Source organism: Fusarium flagelliforme, assembly GCF_020744385.1.
Source record: "Fusarium flagelliforme strain FIESC 12 MPI-CAGE-AA-0113 chromosome Unknown B0J16scaffold_1, whole genome shotgun sequence".
Classification (NCBI taxonomy): domain Eukaryota; kingdom Fungi; phylum Ascomycota; class Sordariomycetes; order Hypocreales; family Nectriaceae; genus Fusarium; species Fusarium flagelliforme.
Window position 1 is genome coordinate 4104466 of NW_025763503.1, and position 14731 is coordinate 4119196.

Sequence of the window (14731 nt, forward strand, 5' to 3'; positions counted from 1 at the left end):
CAAAAGTGATTGTCGCGAAGTAAATCATGGAGTAGCTAAATATTTGACTTGACCAGGCAGGCCGTGAGGCTTAGACTGCCTATGAGCGCCACACAACAGACAGTCAAAATTATGGAGCAGCTGCAGCAATGCTTGTTTTTCATTTGCTAGATTCAGCTCCAGTGGTCTAGGTTCGTACTAAACCCCCTGCGAACTGTACCTGAATTTTTGAGCCCGCCTTGCTTGTCGCGTCGCTGTTGACCTCGACTTTATCCATCCATCCTGGTCAACCGTCATTCTTTCTCAACCTCCTTCTTCGCCCAACTTGGCTTTGCACCAGCTGCACTGTCTCCATCACCCGATTGATCAAAGCTGTATAGTACAAGATGGAGTCATCTAGGGGGCCCCCAAGGGTCAAGAATAAGGCCGCTGCGCCTGTCCAGATCAGCGCCGAGCAGCTTTTACGAGAAGCTGTTGACCGGCAAGAAGTTGGAGTTCAAGCGCCCACTCAGCGCTTCGCTGATTTGGAAGAGCTTCATGAATACCAAGGAAGGAAAAGAAAGGAGTTCGAGGACTATGTTCGACGAAACAGACTCAATTTGAACAACTGGATGCGCTATGCGCAATGGGAGCTCGAGCAGAAGGAGTTCAAGCGCGCCGAGTCCATCTTTGAGCGCGCTCTCGATGCCCACCCCAATAACGTCCAGCTGTGGGTTCGTTATATTGAGTCAGAGATGAAATCGAGAAACATCAACCATGCGCGGAACCTACTAGACAGAGCCGTGTCACGCTTGCCACGAGTCGACAAGATCTGGTACAAATATGTGTACATGGAGGAGATGCTGGGTAATATTCCCGGTACACGTCAAGTCTTTGATCGGTGGATGCAATGGAGGCCTGACGAGGCCGCATGGAGTTCTTACATCAAGCTGGAGAAGCGATACGGCGAATTCGAACGAGCACGAGAGATCTTTCGCACTTTTACCATAGTCCACCCTCATGCCCGGAACTGGATCAAATGGGCCAAATTCGAAGAGGAATACGGCACTAGCGATCAGGTTCGGGAAGTATTCGGCGAGGCACTCGAGACACTCCAGGCGCTAGGCGACGAATTTGTCGATGAGAAATTGTTCATTGCCTATGCTCGATTTGAGGCCAAGCTAAAAGAGTATGAGCGCGCTCGAGCGATATACAAGTACGCCGAGAAGCTTTTACCGAAATCCAAGTCGATGATTCTCCATAAGGCTTACACAACCTTCGAGAAGCAATTCGGCGACAAGGATGGGGTAGAGGACGTTGTTCTGTCCAAGAGAAGAGGGCATTACGAAGAACTAATCAAAGAAAACCCCAAGAACTACGATGCTTGGTTCGACTACGCAAAGCTCGAGGAAACTTCTCAAGACTCCGACCGAATCCGAGACGTATACGAGAGAGCAGTTGCTCAGGTTCCCCCAACACAGGAGAAGCGTCATTGGAGACGATACATCTATCTGTGGATTTTCTACGCCATATGGGAAGAGATGGAAGGCCGGGATATAGAGCGGACAAGGCAGATCTACAACACGTGCTTAGGTCTGATCCCACACAAGCGGTTTACATTTGCTAAAATCTGGCTCATGGCGGCGCAATTCGAGATTCGACAGGGCGAACTTACTGCGGCGCGAAAGCTTCTCGGACGTGCCATCGGCATGTGCCCCAAGGACAAGATCTTCAACGGCTACGTCGATTTGGAGCGCAAGTTGTTTGAGTTCGTGCGGTGCCGTACCCTCTACGAGAAGCATATCGAATTCAACCCTGCCAACTGCCAGACCTGGATTAAGTTCGCGGAGCTGGAGCGTGGTTTGGATGATCTGGATCGCACACGCGCCATTTTTGAGCTTGCAGTTCATCAACAGCAGCTTGATATGCCCGAACTGCTGTGGAAAGCATACATCGATTTCGAGGAGGAGGAAGGCGAGTACGTTAACACGCGGAAATTGTACGAGCGTCTTTTGGAGAAAACGGATCACGTCAAGGTCTGGATCAGCTACGCACACTTCGAGATCAACATCCCCGAGGGCGACGAGGAAGAAGGAGACGAGGAGCAGCCAGTCAGCGAAGAAGCCAAGACAAGGGCACGCGAGGTATTCAAGCGAGCGCACAAGAGCATGCGAGACCGGGACCTTAAGGAAGAATGCGTGTCACTTCTCAACGCCTGGTTATCGTTCGAGCGTACTCATGGCTCTGCAGAGGATGTTGAGGCGGTGCAGAAACAGATGCCACGCAAGACCACGAGACGGCGAAAGCTCGACGATGACTCGTGGGAGGAGTACATCGACTATGTCTTCCCTGCCGACGATAAGCAAGCAGCCAATTTCTCCAACCTTTTCTCTAAGGCGCAGAGCTGGAAGCAGGCAGGAGGAGCGCTCGACGCATGAGAGCATACTTGAAGGTATTGCAGATAGAGGAAGCAAGCAGATACTGGTACCCAAGATCGGAACATCACGCTCATCCGTATATAATGATAGTACCAGCACCACCCAGCTCGGATCATGCGTCTCTCAAGCTATTATAATTATCTGCCTACGAGCATAATATTATCTAAGTTTGTCCTCGATATTTGTTTCATATCGTGACCAGACAAGACGGTCCCTTGACTTACAGAATCGGCACGGAGTTCAATTTTATTACTATTCAACTTCCCCAAGACGCGGATTACATTGCGCACATAAATGAATGCCTTGTGACTGAATTATCGAACACTAGATGCCTAAACATGCATCCATCGTACGTGGATACTTAGCTTGACGTCATAGTGCGATGACGTCTTGGCACAAATTTAGCTCTAAAGCTAGAACCAAGGTCAAGTACGGATAAGCCAGGGCATTTCATGGGGGGAAGGTGCCAGGGTACATATCTGATATCGTACAATGAGCGGCAGGTACGGATACAGGAAAAGGATCTTGATTGTTCTATCCAAGTGAGACAAGACCTGCCCCTAGAAAAGAAAAAGTGAAGCTTACTGGATGTTTCACTCTCGTTCTAGTCGAATCATATCGTGCCGCGTTATTATCATGCGAGATCAATTAGAGGGTTACAATAGGACAGCATCCTCGCCCAGGAAATAAGAAGAAGGGGGAAACATTTTCATAAGCCAGGCTTGTTCATTATAGATCATGATTCGTCAAGATGTCATAGGTCCTAGGCGAGATCCAACCCAAGTACCATATTTCGTATCCAGAGTAACATATCGAAAATCCACGACAAAAAGAAAACAAAAGAAAAGGCATCATATCCATATCCATATCCATCATGTCATATCGTTTCGTTGCCCACATCCCGTCAGGAGACACCTGTCTTACCTCTTTTTTCCCAGACTCATTCCCGATCTCGTTGCACTTTGTCCAATCGCCGAGACTTGATCTGCAACACCCCCCAAAAAAGCCGTTCTTCCCGAGGCCGGGTAGCCGCGTTCCCACCCGTCATCATCGTGCATACAGTGACTTTCCGTCACCAGATTCACTTCCCTGCCCTTTCTTACCGCCCATCTCATCGCATCTCGTTGGGTCAACGTAGCTCTCCCGCTCAATTTCCCAAATTCTAGGGTCCTTCTAGACCCCAATCACTTCTGTAGTGGAACGTGACCATGCATCTTGTCGTTGGACGGTATCTATGCATGTGCCGGTCTGCCGGGATATGGCTCCGAGGCCTGCTTTTTCGTTTTCAGGACAGGCTGCTTACCCCATGGGGGCATAGGCTTTCGCCTATATCTGCAGAAATCGAGCCACTGGCTCAATATCGGCGATGGTCTAATGTAATCATCGTCGTTAGTCTTTGTCTTGAATACACGTGTGAAACAAATGTGGGCATGGTTGCGGGGAGAAAGCAAGTGTGCTTCATCTATCTGATGCATCAGAGGGGTCTTAGCAGCAAAACAACCGCTACACCACACAGCGCCGTAGGTCATATTCGCACCCAATTTCCTTCTCTTCCCAAGTTCCCTGTTTTGTTTCCAATTGCCATTTGTCCAATAAAACTTCTGTATGTTGGGCTCCAGGTTTAGCATGAGCCATAGTCGTCTCGTCATAAGTCATGAGTTTATGTGCTGTGATGTTTTGCGAGAAAGGAGATGCTTTGCAGGTTCAACAGAGTGCTCAATAGGGAGACGGCAACCCATTGGGATTCCTCTTGTATGCGTCCGTCCCATATGGTTCTGCAGGGAAAGTGTTGCCTCTGTAGGGTTTGCCTCCGTAATCCCGGGGGTCAAAGTATTCATGCTCGATATCCGAGTCGTACCCGTCAACCCTCCGAGACGAAGGAGCCCAGCTGTCGGCTCTTCTCCGGCCATCGCCCATTGATTGTTGTCTCATACGCCGTTGCAATCGTTTCTCATGACGACGAGCTTTCTCTTGGTTGAACTGCTTGCACTCTTTTGTCAAGTCCTTGGCTTCTTTCATCTCAGACAGAGCTCCCTTGATACCCATAGCGGCAATGCCTACTGATGCGGCGTCTTGCATGATCGCTTTGGTCTTGAGTTTCTTGGCATCAATCTCACTCAGCCGTCCCTCTTTGACGGCCTTGTGTCTGGCATTCCGTTTTTCCATACTAGAATAGACCTCGTGCGCTGCATGGATAGTGGCCACGGCCGCTAAGCCTGTGGTGACAATTTGCTTACCTCTCATTTTCTTTGCTCGCTGCTCGTCTTCGTCAGAATCTCCGATATCTGATGATGAAGCGGAGTAATCGGAACGTCCTCCCCGTCGCCTTTCTCTGGGCTTCTCACGGTAGGACCGGTCGTCATCGTAGTAGTCTCGATTGTTGCCATATCGTCGATCATCGTACATATCATCCGAGTATCGGCGGGAGCGACTGCCACCACGTTCGCTAAAGTCATCCTGATCGCGGCGTCGCTGGTAGTCGTCGGCGGCACCTGCACCAGCGCCAGCGCCGGCCCCAAGACCAAGTTTAGCCAGGCCGTTGCGAGCCTTGTCAACGACGCTACGGCTTCGGCTACGCTGACGACGTCGGTCCGGGGACGGACTGTATGAGGCGCTTCTGCCCCTTCCTCTTACGCTACGGCTCCTGGATCGTGATCTTGACCGATCCAAAACCTTCTTCGCGCCGAGGGCACCTAGACCAGCTGTTGCAAGGGCAGCGAGACCACTTGCTCCGCCAGAGCCTCCACCCTGGGATTTGGATCGAGCGCGGGAGCGGGAGCGGCTACGACCAGTCTTACGGTCCTCTTCGATGTCGTTCCTTGAACCGTTGATCAAGCGGTTGCCGACCAAGCCGCCGATAACAGCTTCTGCCAGACCCAGCTTTCCGCCTTTGTCGTCAGTTGCTGTATCAACAGCTGCGGCACCAGCCGCAGCGGTAAGGATGCGCTTGGTCTTCTCGCCCTTCCAGCCACCAGGTTCCTTGGCGACACGGAAGGCCTCTGTGGCACCAGCGAGAAGAGACGCCATGGCAGCCTTCTGGACCTTGTTCGCACCACTGCTGCCACCAGCGTGTGAGCGAGACCGCTCACTAGAGGGGCTACCTCCGCGGCGGCTCTTGTTGTCATCAGAGCCACCACCGGTAAGACTCTTGACAGCAGCACTGAGACCAGTAGCTGCAATGGCACTTTCAAGGAAGTTTTTATGACCCTTCTTCTCTTTTGGGCTTTCGTCTTCATCCGAGTAATAATCGCTGTAGTAACCGTCACGGCCTCGTTGAAGGATCATATTGGCCTTTTGATCCTTCTTGGCCTGCTGCTTGTTGTAGAATTGAGCACCCTGGTAAGCAGCTAAAGCGCCAACTCCAGCTAAAGCTGCGGTTGAGAGAGGGTTACGTTGGACTTCAGTGCGCTCCTCTTTGGCTTCACGACGATCGTACAACTCCTTACCACCTGCCAAAAGGGCGGCACCAGCAACGGCTGCAATGATCTTTTCATTCTTTGACATCCCTTTGGACTTGGGCTTGCGCTCCTCATCTTCGTAGTAAGGGCTAGAGTGTCCTCGGTGAGAACGGCGATCATAGTCGCGGTCGCGGTCGCGAGGGTCATAACCCCGACGATATTCGTATTCTTCTTCGTAGTAATTTGGTCCGGCGGATTTAGCACGACGGATATCGCGGGTGCCGGGTGGGGGAAACTCCCGGCGAACCTCCTCTATCGACAGATCACTATCCTCGCGCCCGCGGGGAACAATCTCGCGATGAGATTTGGTGCTAAAAGAATCTCGAGGATCAAGGTAACGGGGGTCTTCTCGACGTTCCTCCCGCACATAGCGGCGAGAGTAATCCCGATCATACGGGTCGTAGTTGGCCATTAGTACGGTGTGTGTAATTCCTTTGTTGTCGCTATGTTCCAGTGGTGATATAATGGTCGATTTCTGGTATATAGTTGATATTGGTGATGAATGGTGTTGGGTGTTGTTAATGCAGAGTTGTAAGATTCTGGCAATGCAAGGAAGAAAAGGAAAGATGATGGATGTGGCGGGAGGAGCAGATCAAGAAAAGCACTTGGCAAGAGAAGCCCAGCCACAGCCAAGGGCAGGCCCAAGCAAAACAGGGTCCTTTGGGATTGCAACAAGGGTGAGAAGGCACTGCACCTGTGCGCCTACCTACTGTAGGACTCAGTCGACTGGATGGATGGAACGGGAACAAGAACAGAAAGTGGGCTATAGACAGCAAGAGCAGACTGCTAGTGGACAAAGCCTCATTTGCTTTACTTTAGTTTGGTGGGTGGATGGGCATCAATGGGATACGGAAGGCAGCAACAGAAGCAGTCGGGTGGCTTCCTTGACCCATGCCTTAGCAGGTATCCTTGGACGCATGTAGGTGACTTTTGACGCAACTTTAAGAGCCTTGGAAGCGATTTCGGTTAGGCTGCGTTACAATAGCTCAGGCCGGCTTGACTGTGTGTTGGTTGTTTTACTATGATGATCAGGCTATTTTTTTCACGGTAGCCCGAGCTCTTTCTCTTTTCCCTCTCTTTTCCCTTCCCGCTTCTTTCTTTCCCGCTTCTTTCCTTCCTCTCACAGACATAGGTATCTAGAGGTAAGTTGAGGTAAAGCGGGCAGTTACGTATAAGCGGGGCGAAACCAACGACGTAATGAAGAGGGGTTCGCGGGAAGTTGGACGCACAGCGCTGACGCTATTAGACAGGGGTTAATGCCTTGCAAGGCCCACTAGAAGGTCTTGGACGTGCTGGGCGCGGCATTCGACAGCCAGCTGGGCATTCAGCACAGCCCAGTACAGTAGACCTTTGAATTGCTTCTCTTTATCAGCAACTGCGCCACAGCTATCGTGCATATAACTATTCCACTTCAACTACGGTATCATCTCAACGCCCCGCAACACCGAACGCGATAGAGTTAACAGAGAAGTGACGTTGGCAGGGTCTCTTCTCCGCTCTCTTGCGGTAGTTGGCATTGGCAATTGACCGGGTCATCGGACGCTCCGTGTCTTCGGATTCGGTTCTGCTCTGTTGATTTATTGTCAACCACTCAAAGGTCAACTGTTTAGAGCCTCACCCTGTCCCGGCCATGGTAATTGGCTCTCTACCCAAGGCACACTCTAAACAGCAGTGATCATCTTGAAACGAGGACTCACAAGTCGTTCCTCGGAGTGATAGGCCGTTCGTGAAACCTCGCAAAAGGGAGGATGCCTGCATATTCAGGACCCTCGATTAGGTGCTTGTCCTAGTTCTGGGACCGATTTTGCCACTCTTGATGAGTTGTCAGTTGTTCTCTTCTAGAAGCATTTGTCACTCGTGTGAAACTCGGACTAGGCAGACAAGACAAGCCGGGCGGGAAGTTAGACTGTCCAATCGCCTGTTTTCCTTCGCACCGAACTGAACTTTGACTGATTTGACGGCTACAACATGTGACGCAACAAACGGTGCCTGCTGATGATAGTTCATGACCCATTTAGCCACGTTTTTGTGCCATCAGCCACACCGTTCAGAGAAACATGGTGTCTGAAGCATATCGTGTTCATCAATTATCCATCACAAGGCCCATATTTTCCATAAATTGTTGATTAGGGTCTGAATGTGAGGTTGTAATGACGTCTCTATTACGAGACTAAACGAGGTTGAATTAACGAGCCACTAGGCGTACTGTACTGTAATTATGATTCAGCCTTACCTATGGTCAATGACTCGGCAGTTGCTTAATGTTATCAAAATGATCATTTTGTGCTTTCAAGTGTCTTCTTTGCAACCGAACACAGCAAAATTACGCTTCCCTCTATTCATAATATAGCTTGCTTGTATAAGGTAAGAGTTGAAATTGATGATAACACGCTATTTGTATACCAACATATTGAATGAACCAATTCCGTACCAAAACCACTCTAGAGCCCAAGAAAAGAAATCTCATATATGCTTTATCAATGCTGCATGACCCAAACAAGCCAAACCCAAGCTATTAGACCCTTCTCCTGAAACCCCCAACTCCGTAAAAAAAGAAATCGTATCCCACGATTTTTCCAGGTGTAAAACAGCATTAAATGCAAAAGTCTAGTGGTACAAATAATGATGGCTTTTGTTCGTAAATCATGCATCTCCGGACTTGCTCTGGGGTTGGTCCATATCACCCGCGTGATGGGTCTCATCAGCGTCGACACCGTAGTCAGTGGGATCGGCCTCCTCATCCATCTTGTCCATCTGTTCGGGCTCAACAAGGGCGTACTTGCTCTTCTTTCGGATGCGAGCGCCATACCAGAAGAATACAAATGGGATGAAAGCCAACAGAGTTGCAACTCCTCCGATGAGGGAGCCTCCGCCGCCAACACCAAGAGCAGTAAACATTTGAGTCGTGAACAGGGGGGCAGCAGCGCTACCAGCGGATCGGGCAACCGTGTTTGCGGCAATGACAGACGCTGCGTATGAGGCGTAGGTGTCGGTGAGGTAATTGATAATGGCAACGTAAACAAGCATAAGAGCGGCAGAGAGGAATGTGCCTGCGAGAGTAGGGACAATCCAGGGGACAGCACTGCTTAGTATTAGTAACTGTTGTTTGCTAAGGACATGGAGAGAAACTTACTTGTAATTAGCTGACCATGCAAGCCAGAACATGGTGATAGGGAAGGCAACACCTCCAAATATGGCCATGAGAAGTCGATCCTCTGGCAAGAGAACCTTTCCAGCCGCATCCTTGCTTCGTCGTCGCTCACTGTCGACGAAGATGACAATAGTTCCTAGGACAGCTCCCACGACCTGGCCAAGCAGGGGTAGCTGCGAAACGCCAGCGTTCCAGCCCCTCATGTCTCTGAAAACAATAGGATAGATGCTGAAAAGCATGAACTGAAGAGTGAAGACGATGCAGGTGTAGATGGAGCATAGGAGGGAAATCAGGTCGAACATGAGAATCCAGGGCCGTGTAAGAGCAAGCTTGTAAACTTGAGCGAGGCTAGGCGCATCCTCTTCGCCCTCCGTAACAACATGTTCATATCCTGATATGCCGGACTTTCGAGCTCGCTTAGACTTCTTGGCCAAGATAGTGGGCGTATGCGTCTCGGGAATCAGAAACATGAGAAGAACGGTCGCGCCTCCGAGCCAAAGGACAGAGTACATGCCCCATCTCCAGTCTTTCTTGAGCTGAACAAAGCCAGAGACAACAGGGCCCAGAGAAGGTCCCACCCAGGAGGCCAAACTGAAGATTCCAGTAGCATTCCCTCGCTCGATGGGGTCCCATAGATCGACCAGGACTCCGGGGGTGGTGCTCAGTGGGGCGGAGATGAAGACACCAGCTAGGAATCTTCCGACGAGGAGCGATCCGAAGTTTGTGGGGAAAGCGCAGAGAAAGTTGAAGGCCATGTAGGCGATAAAAGTGATGTAGAAGATCCACCGGCGACCATAAAACTCGGAAAGGGGTGCAAAGACAAAGGGCCCGGCACAGAAACCAAGAAGGAACATGGACGTCGTCAAGCTCGCGGCAACAGTTGAAACTCCAAACTCTTCCACAACAGAATCGACACTGCCTGAGAAAATACTCGATGCAAAGTTTCCATTCATGGCGAGAAAAACAGCAAGACATGTGATTCCCCATCGTCGTGTCTTGGACCAATTTCGTGGGTTCTCGAGGTCATCGGGGGAGAAGTCGACATATCCCTGGTCGTTGATGTAGGGAGCTTCGTATCTGTCGGAGCCGATATCAGGCTTGAATGTCACATAGGACATGACCCTGTCCATTGTTTGAGTGGCCATCTTTGTGACTCTCCCGTAGGACTGGGAAGATGGTGGTGAGACAGGAGGAGGATGACGAGAAGAAGAAGAAGAGAGACCAGTGTTGTAGTGCTGTCCAGAGGGATATGCCTGGAGTAATGGCATTGAAGAGCCAGAGTCTCGTCTTTTATTTATATGTCTCGATGATTCTCCCATATTTGCGTTTTGCATCATGATGAAATCGTTTACTTTGCGATTGTGTATGTCTGAGGTGTTTTGAGGTGAGCTATCTCCACCATAGTGGCCTTGGTTGTGTTAAGTTGACGTCAAGTTCTCCAGGTGAGGGTATACCTACCGTGTGCACTGAACCCTTTTCCCCAGACCGGCCGGAGGAAAGCTCCGGAATGTGTTATGAATACCAGATTCAGCTGCTTTTCGGTTTCTTCCCCCACGCAAGTCTGAGCTGAATAGTACCTAACTGGACTAGAATGTCCGATTGATACTCGCCTCCTAAGCTTTTCATCTCCCCGGACCCATAAAAAAGTATAATATCGAGCTGATCAACGGTCGCCAACTCGACGACCTCTTTACTTGAGAAGACAGGGCAAATTTATGAGATTATCAGAATCGCAATCAAAGTAACATAGTTATACTCTAATTGAGTCTCTCTGAACATCATGAGCTGGGGAGGCCGATAAGCTGTAAACTCCCGGACCGAGAAAGTATTCAAGTTCAAACCCTGTATGTAGATCAGTTAGTCAGTGTCAAGGCCGGCCCCACGTGGATATGACACGGCGCCACGGTCAATGACGAATCAGGCGTCTCATATCGAGATTTAGAGTAGAATTTTTATGGAAGCTTCTCTACAGGAAACGCCCCTGCTAAATGCTAATGGAGGGTGAAGATGAAGATTCTACTTCTGCTTCCACTTACACGGGAATAGGATCAATTTTTTCTGATCGTGTCACCAACCAACATAACACAACGCATGTCGATCTTTTATGTGATTATGTTACGATCGTGCATTAAATCTGTCTGGCCGGATGTTTTATTCCATACTGTACCTGACTTGAGTGTTAAGAAAATCAAGGTCAAACGTTCGCCTTGGTTCTTCCTTCTAAAATTCTTCATCGATCCGCCTCCTTCCCTCTTTACAAGCCCTGCCAGTAGGTAACTTCCCCGCAAACTCATCCCGCAATAAACTAACCACCTGCCGGTACTGGATAGAATGAGCGTCCGCTATTAATTAACTGCCATCTTTATTTCTTTCTCTCCATCGGCGCTTGACGTAATGCCATATTCACCAAAAGCACAGGCGCTCTGCAGGTCTTGTCCTGATGTTTCCTCTTTAGGCAATTTTTGGGGTCCCCTGCCCCCGAGTCCGGCTTTAACATTCCTGCAGGGCACCGTCTGCCCGTTCTTTTTGATCTTTTGTTGATGCCCAGTCGGCGATCCATCGGCGTGTAGCACGAGACATCCAGATTCTGACGATAGCTTCACTTCTTTTTTGCTTATTTCTTACCCTTCCTCTTACTTCTTACAAACATGAGAGCACTCCTGTCTTTTGCACCCCCTGTGTTTCGGCCACCGGGCCAAATGGCATCATGCGGCGTAGCTTCTCTAACTTGCTTCGACAAGGTCTTGGAACCGTAGGCGTGAGATATGCTCGGTGCTTCACGATGGCCTCACATCCATGCTACGAGGTGATATATCTCACGATCAACCATCGCGATGCTCACTCCCAGCATGAACTCCCCATGACTCATCGGGGCAGAACCTCCGTAGGTACGACAATACCCTGGCTCTAATGAGGGTGTAGTATTAATTGTCCAAGGCAAACACCTTTTTTTCTCCACCAAAAACACATTCCGCCAAGTCGATCCCTGGCCTGATGGTGAGGAGAGGGAAACTATGCTCCGTGCTCTTTCGGTGAAGGCCGGTATGTATTCCGGTTGTACGCCCAGTGCAGAACATGTCATCATATAAGATTCGAAACAACAATAATAATGGCGAAAAGCGTGGCATTAGAATGTCACTGCGGGCTTACTCCGCATGATCACAAAGCATCCACAGCATGGATGTCAATGTTGCACTGTGATGGAGGCTCTTTAGGTAGTTCAGGGACATTCAGTTAGTGTCGTCACGTTATTTCCTGGGTTAGGTGACTTTATGGCAGATCGAATCCTTCTTCACTCAGCTGAGGCTCTGTGATGGGCTCTCATCATTGGTCCATCGTCAACCACAAAGACATACATAGATGGATGGAACGGGATGTGAACCAACATCCACTCATGCCTAACTCGCGGGACAAGACAAACTCATCGCCAACTTGCCAACTCTGTCCCATCAGTCGTATTGCTGTTTCTCAAGATACAGTCGGTATAAAATAGCAACAGTATATCGCATACGGGAAAATACATATGTGGGTCTATACTAGCCTACAGAAATACCCCAGATTCTAGGTCCACCATGGTCTAATACTAATGATACAAGAGCAAAAAAATCGTCAAAAAACATACAACAGCGGGGATTCGCTGGTCGTCACCGACCCAACTACTAATCCGCCCCTTACCAGCTTGACTATGGGAGAGCGGACGGGATCCCGTATTTTCTGGTAGGTATGGTCGTATGTATTAGACATCGATGCATCATCAGTCTATATCTTGCCAACTACATTACATGACCCTACACTGGGTTACACAGAAGACTTGGTGTGGACCTAATGCCAGACTGGGGTCTGCTCTCCATACATAAGTCTTTCATTTCCATACATCAATGGATATTACACTTATCAAGAAGCTCCTAGAAAAACACAGTCATCGTCATCTTCTGAGTCGGACTCTGAGTCGACATCTGGACCTGGATCTGGACCTGGATCAGATTCGATGCCATGATCCTCTGAGTCATAACCATCTCCATTCAGAGGCATCCAGCCGCCCATGGATGTGTTTTCGTCGTAGCTATAGAACAGCTGTTCGACCAGTTGGAGATTTATCTGATGCGCCGCACAGAAACCCTCAATGTGTTTCCTCCTGGTTCCAAAGCCCTGGATGTCCTTGAAGTATAGGAAAGGCTTTTTGGGTTGGTCTTCTCCCTCGTAGAACGGTTCCTTGGCCTGTATCATGAGGCCCACAGCTACTGTCCTGAACTCCCGTGATGCACCTCTGCGAACACTCTCTTTCGAAAAGATAAGCATGCAAAAGGTTATGGAAGACACGGGAAAATACAAAGGAGTTTCTCCAAGCCATAGGATGCCGTCTGGGAAGAAACAGAGTGATCCTGCATTTGTCCTAGTGAGCTTTCCGTGAATTCCGTCTTCGTATTTGCAACTCACCATTGCCTCCCTCCAAGTAGCTATCTTCCACTTTGTCTAGATTCACGGTACAGTCGAACATCTTCGGCTGGGTCTGATTCTTCGGCTCTTTTGTGAAAATGATTTCCTGCTTGTTTGGATTCATGAGGTGGTTCTTGAAAGTCGGAAAATCATGTACACCTCTGAGTATTTTTGCCCCGTCAAGATCAGATTCAGGAATGTCAAATTGAATGATCTTGGGGTACTTCCTGACCGCGAGTGAGGATCCACTCGCACCTGTTGGAACGATTAGGACAGTCCACTTGATAATACCATCTGGAATGGTCGGGATGATGATGATTCGTTCTACGAGGCATGAGCTAAACAAGTACCATGACGAGTCGAATAACAACCAGCCTTACCAATGTGCTGATGAGGCACGACAAACACATGATGATTCGGATTAGACTTTTCACCTCTGGATAAGCGAAAGAAGTCCCAGCCAGGTTCGTCCGTCTCAGCTGTGAACTCGATCTTACCAAGTCCTTTGAACGGGGAGACAACTTGAACAAAAGGCGATGTGTTAGGAATCACTTCACGATCATACCCAGCAAAATATGCTGCAGGTTTCCCTTGGAGGTATTGATTCTCCCATTCGAGCTGATCCTCGGCTGCTTTTGCTCTCCTTCGTTCTATGCGCTCCTCTTTGGTTCTGGCTTTGGATTTAGACGCGCTTTGTTTCGGGTCTGATTTGCGAACGCGTTCGGAAATAACTGGCGGCATGGCGGGTAATGTATTATATTGCCAATTGAAACCACGTACTTAGCACCTTCGCTCTACTTTCCACGGAAGAACTCAAAATCCGTATATTATCTTGGGTTCAGGGTATCAATAAGGGCGATCAAGTTGATGAGGTCTGTATAAGCAACAGCTCAGGTAAAGTCAGATGCGTGTGGTGGCTGCGCTAGCTACGGGTAGTGACGTCATTGGCTGACATATGTCTGTAAAGCTTTATTCTCTTCATTGTTAGCATAGGTACGATATAAATAATAATGGAATTCATGAAGCTTTTGATATATCAGTAGCTCTGCCTAGTAGGTAACTTTTATATGATAATAAGCAAAGAATACTGATACATGTCAAGACGATTAGGTAGGTACTTAACTAGTAGGTATCTGTGGTAAATTTATTGATACCTTGTGTATCTACAACTGGCTCGGCTACCTACCTATATCATTTGCTTAACAATGTAATCATTACCTAAGTATAAAAGCAGCTATCTGTCATGACTTCATGACGGCCCCTAAAACACAAACGTCTTAAATACCACT

At 49.0% G+C, this 14731-nt stretch overlaps 4 protein-coding genes across 4 annotated transcripts; 1 reads left to right on the forward strand and 3 right to left on the reverse strand.

Moving 5' to 3' along the window:
- Nucleotides 1-68: 68 nt before the first annotated feature.
- On the forward strand, nucleotides 69-2680 carry B0J16DRAFT_328739 (uncharacterized protein). Its single transcript, XM_046126259.1, has one exon. The coding sequence runs from the start codon at nucleotides 366-368 to the stop codon at nucleotides 2394-2396; it is 2031 nt and encodes a 676-aa protein (XP_045989288.1). The 5' UTR covers nucleotides 69-365; the 3' UTR covers nucleotides 2397-2680.
- A 1432-nt stretch (nucleotides 2681-4112) lies between these two features.
- Nucleotides 4113-6266, reverse strand: B0J16DRAFT_313972 (uncharacterized protein; the record flags this gene model as incomplete). The annotated part of the gene is made up of 1 exon (XM_046125161.1): nucleotides 4113-6266. The coding sequence occupies one exon, from the start codon at nucleotides 6264-6266 to the stop codon at nucleotides 4113-4115; it is 2154 nt and encodes a 717-aa protein (XP_045989289.1).
- Nucleotides 6267-8497: 2231 nt separating this feature from the next.
- Nucleotides 8498-10123, reverse strand: B0J16DRAFT_259642 (major facilitator superfamily domain-containing protein; the record flags this gene model as incomplete). Its single annotated transcript, XM_046123216.1, has 2 exons — nucleotides 8498-8963; nucleotides 8988-10123. The coding sequence occupies 2 exons, from the start codon at nucleotides 10121-10123 to the stop codon at nucleotides 8498-8500; spliced, it is 1602 nt and encodes a 533-aa protein (XP_045989290.1).
- A 2575-nt stretch (nucleotides 10124-12698) lies between these two features.
- On the reverse strand, nucleotides 12699-14311 carry B0J16DRAFT_24926 (uncharacterized protein). Its single transcript, XM_046123087.1, has 3 exons — nucleotides 13823-14311; nucleotides 13443-13766; nucleotides 12699-13387 (listed from the first exon to the last, which is right to left on the reverse strand). Exons 1-3 carry the CDS (start codon nucleotides 14181-14183, stop codon nucleotides 12900-12902), a joined length of 1173 nt encoding a protein of 390 aa, XP_045989291.1. The 5' UTR covers nucleotides 14184-14311; the 3' UTR covers nucleotides 12699-12899.
- Nucleotides 14312-14731: the final 420 nt, after the last annotated feature.

Excerpts from the sequence above, each read along its gene's own strand:
- B0J16DRAFT_24926 (XM_046123087.1), bottom strand. The coding sequence starts at position 14,183 with ATGCCGCCAGTTATTTCCGAACGCGTTCGCAAATCAGACCCGAAACAA. Across the intron at positions 13,767-13,822 it reads CGTGCCTCATCAGCACATTG|AACGAATCATCATCATCCCG; the intron begins GTAAGGCTGGTT and ends CATGCCTCGTAG. Across the intron at positions 13,388-13,442 it reads CTACTTGGAGGGAGGCAATG|GATCACTCTGTTTCTTCCCA; the intron begins GTGAGTTGCAAA and ends GGACAAATGCAG.
- B0J16DRAFT_328739 (XM_046126259.1), top strand. The coding sequence starts at position 366 with ATGGAGTCATCTAGGGGGCCCCCAAGGGTCAAGAATAAGGCCGCTGCG.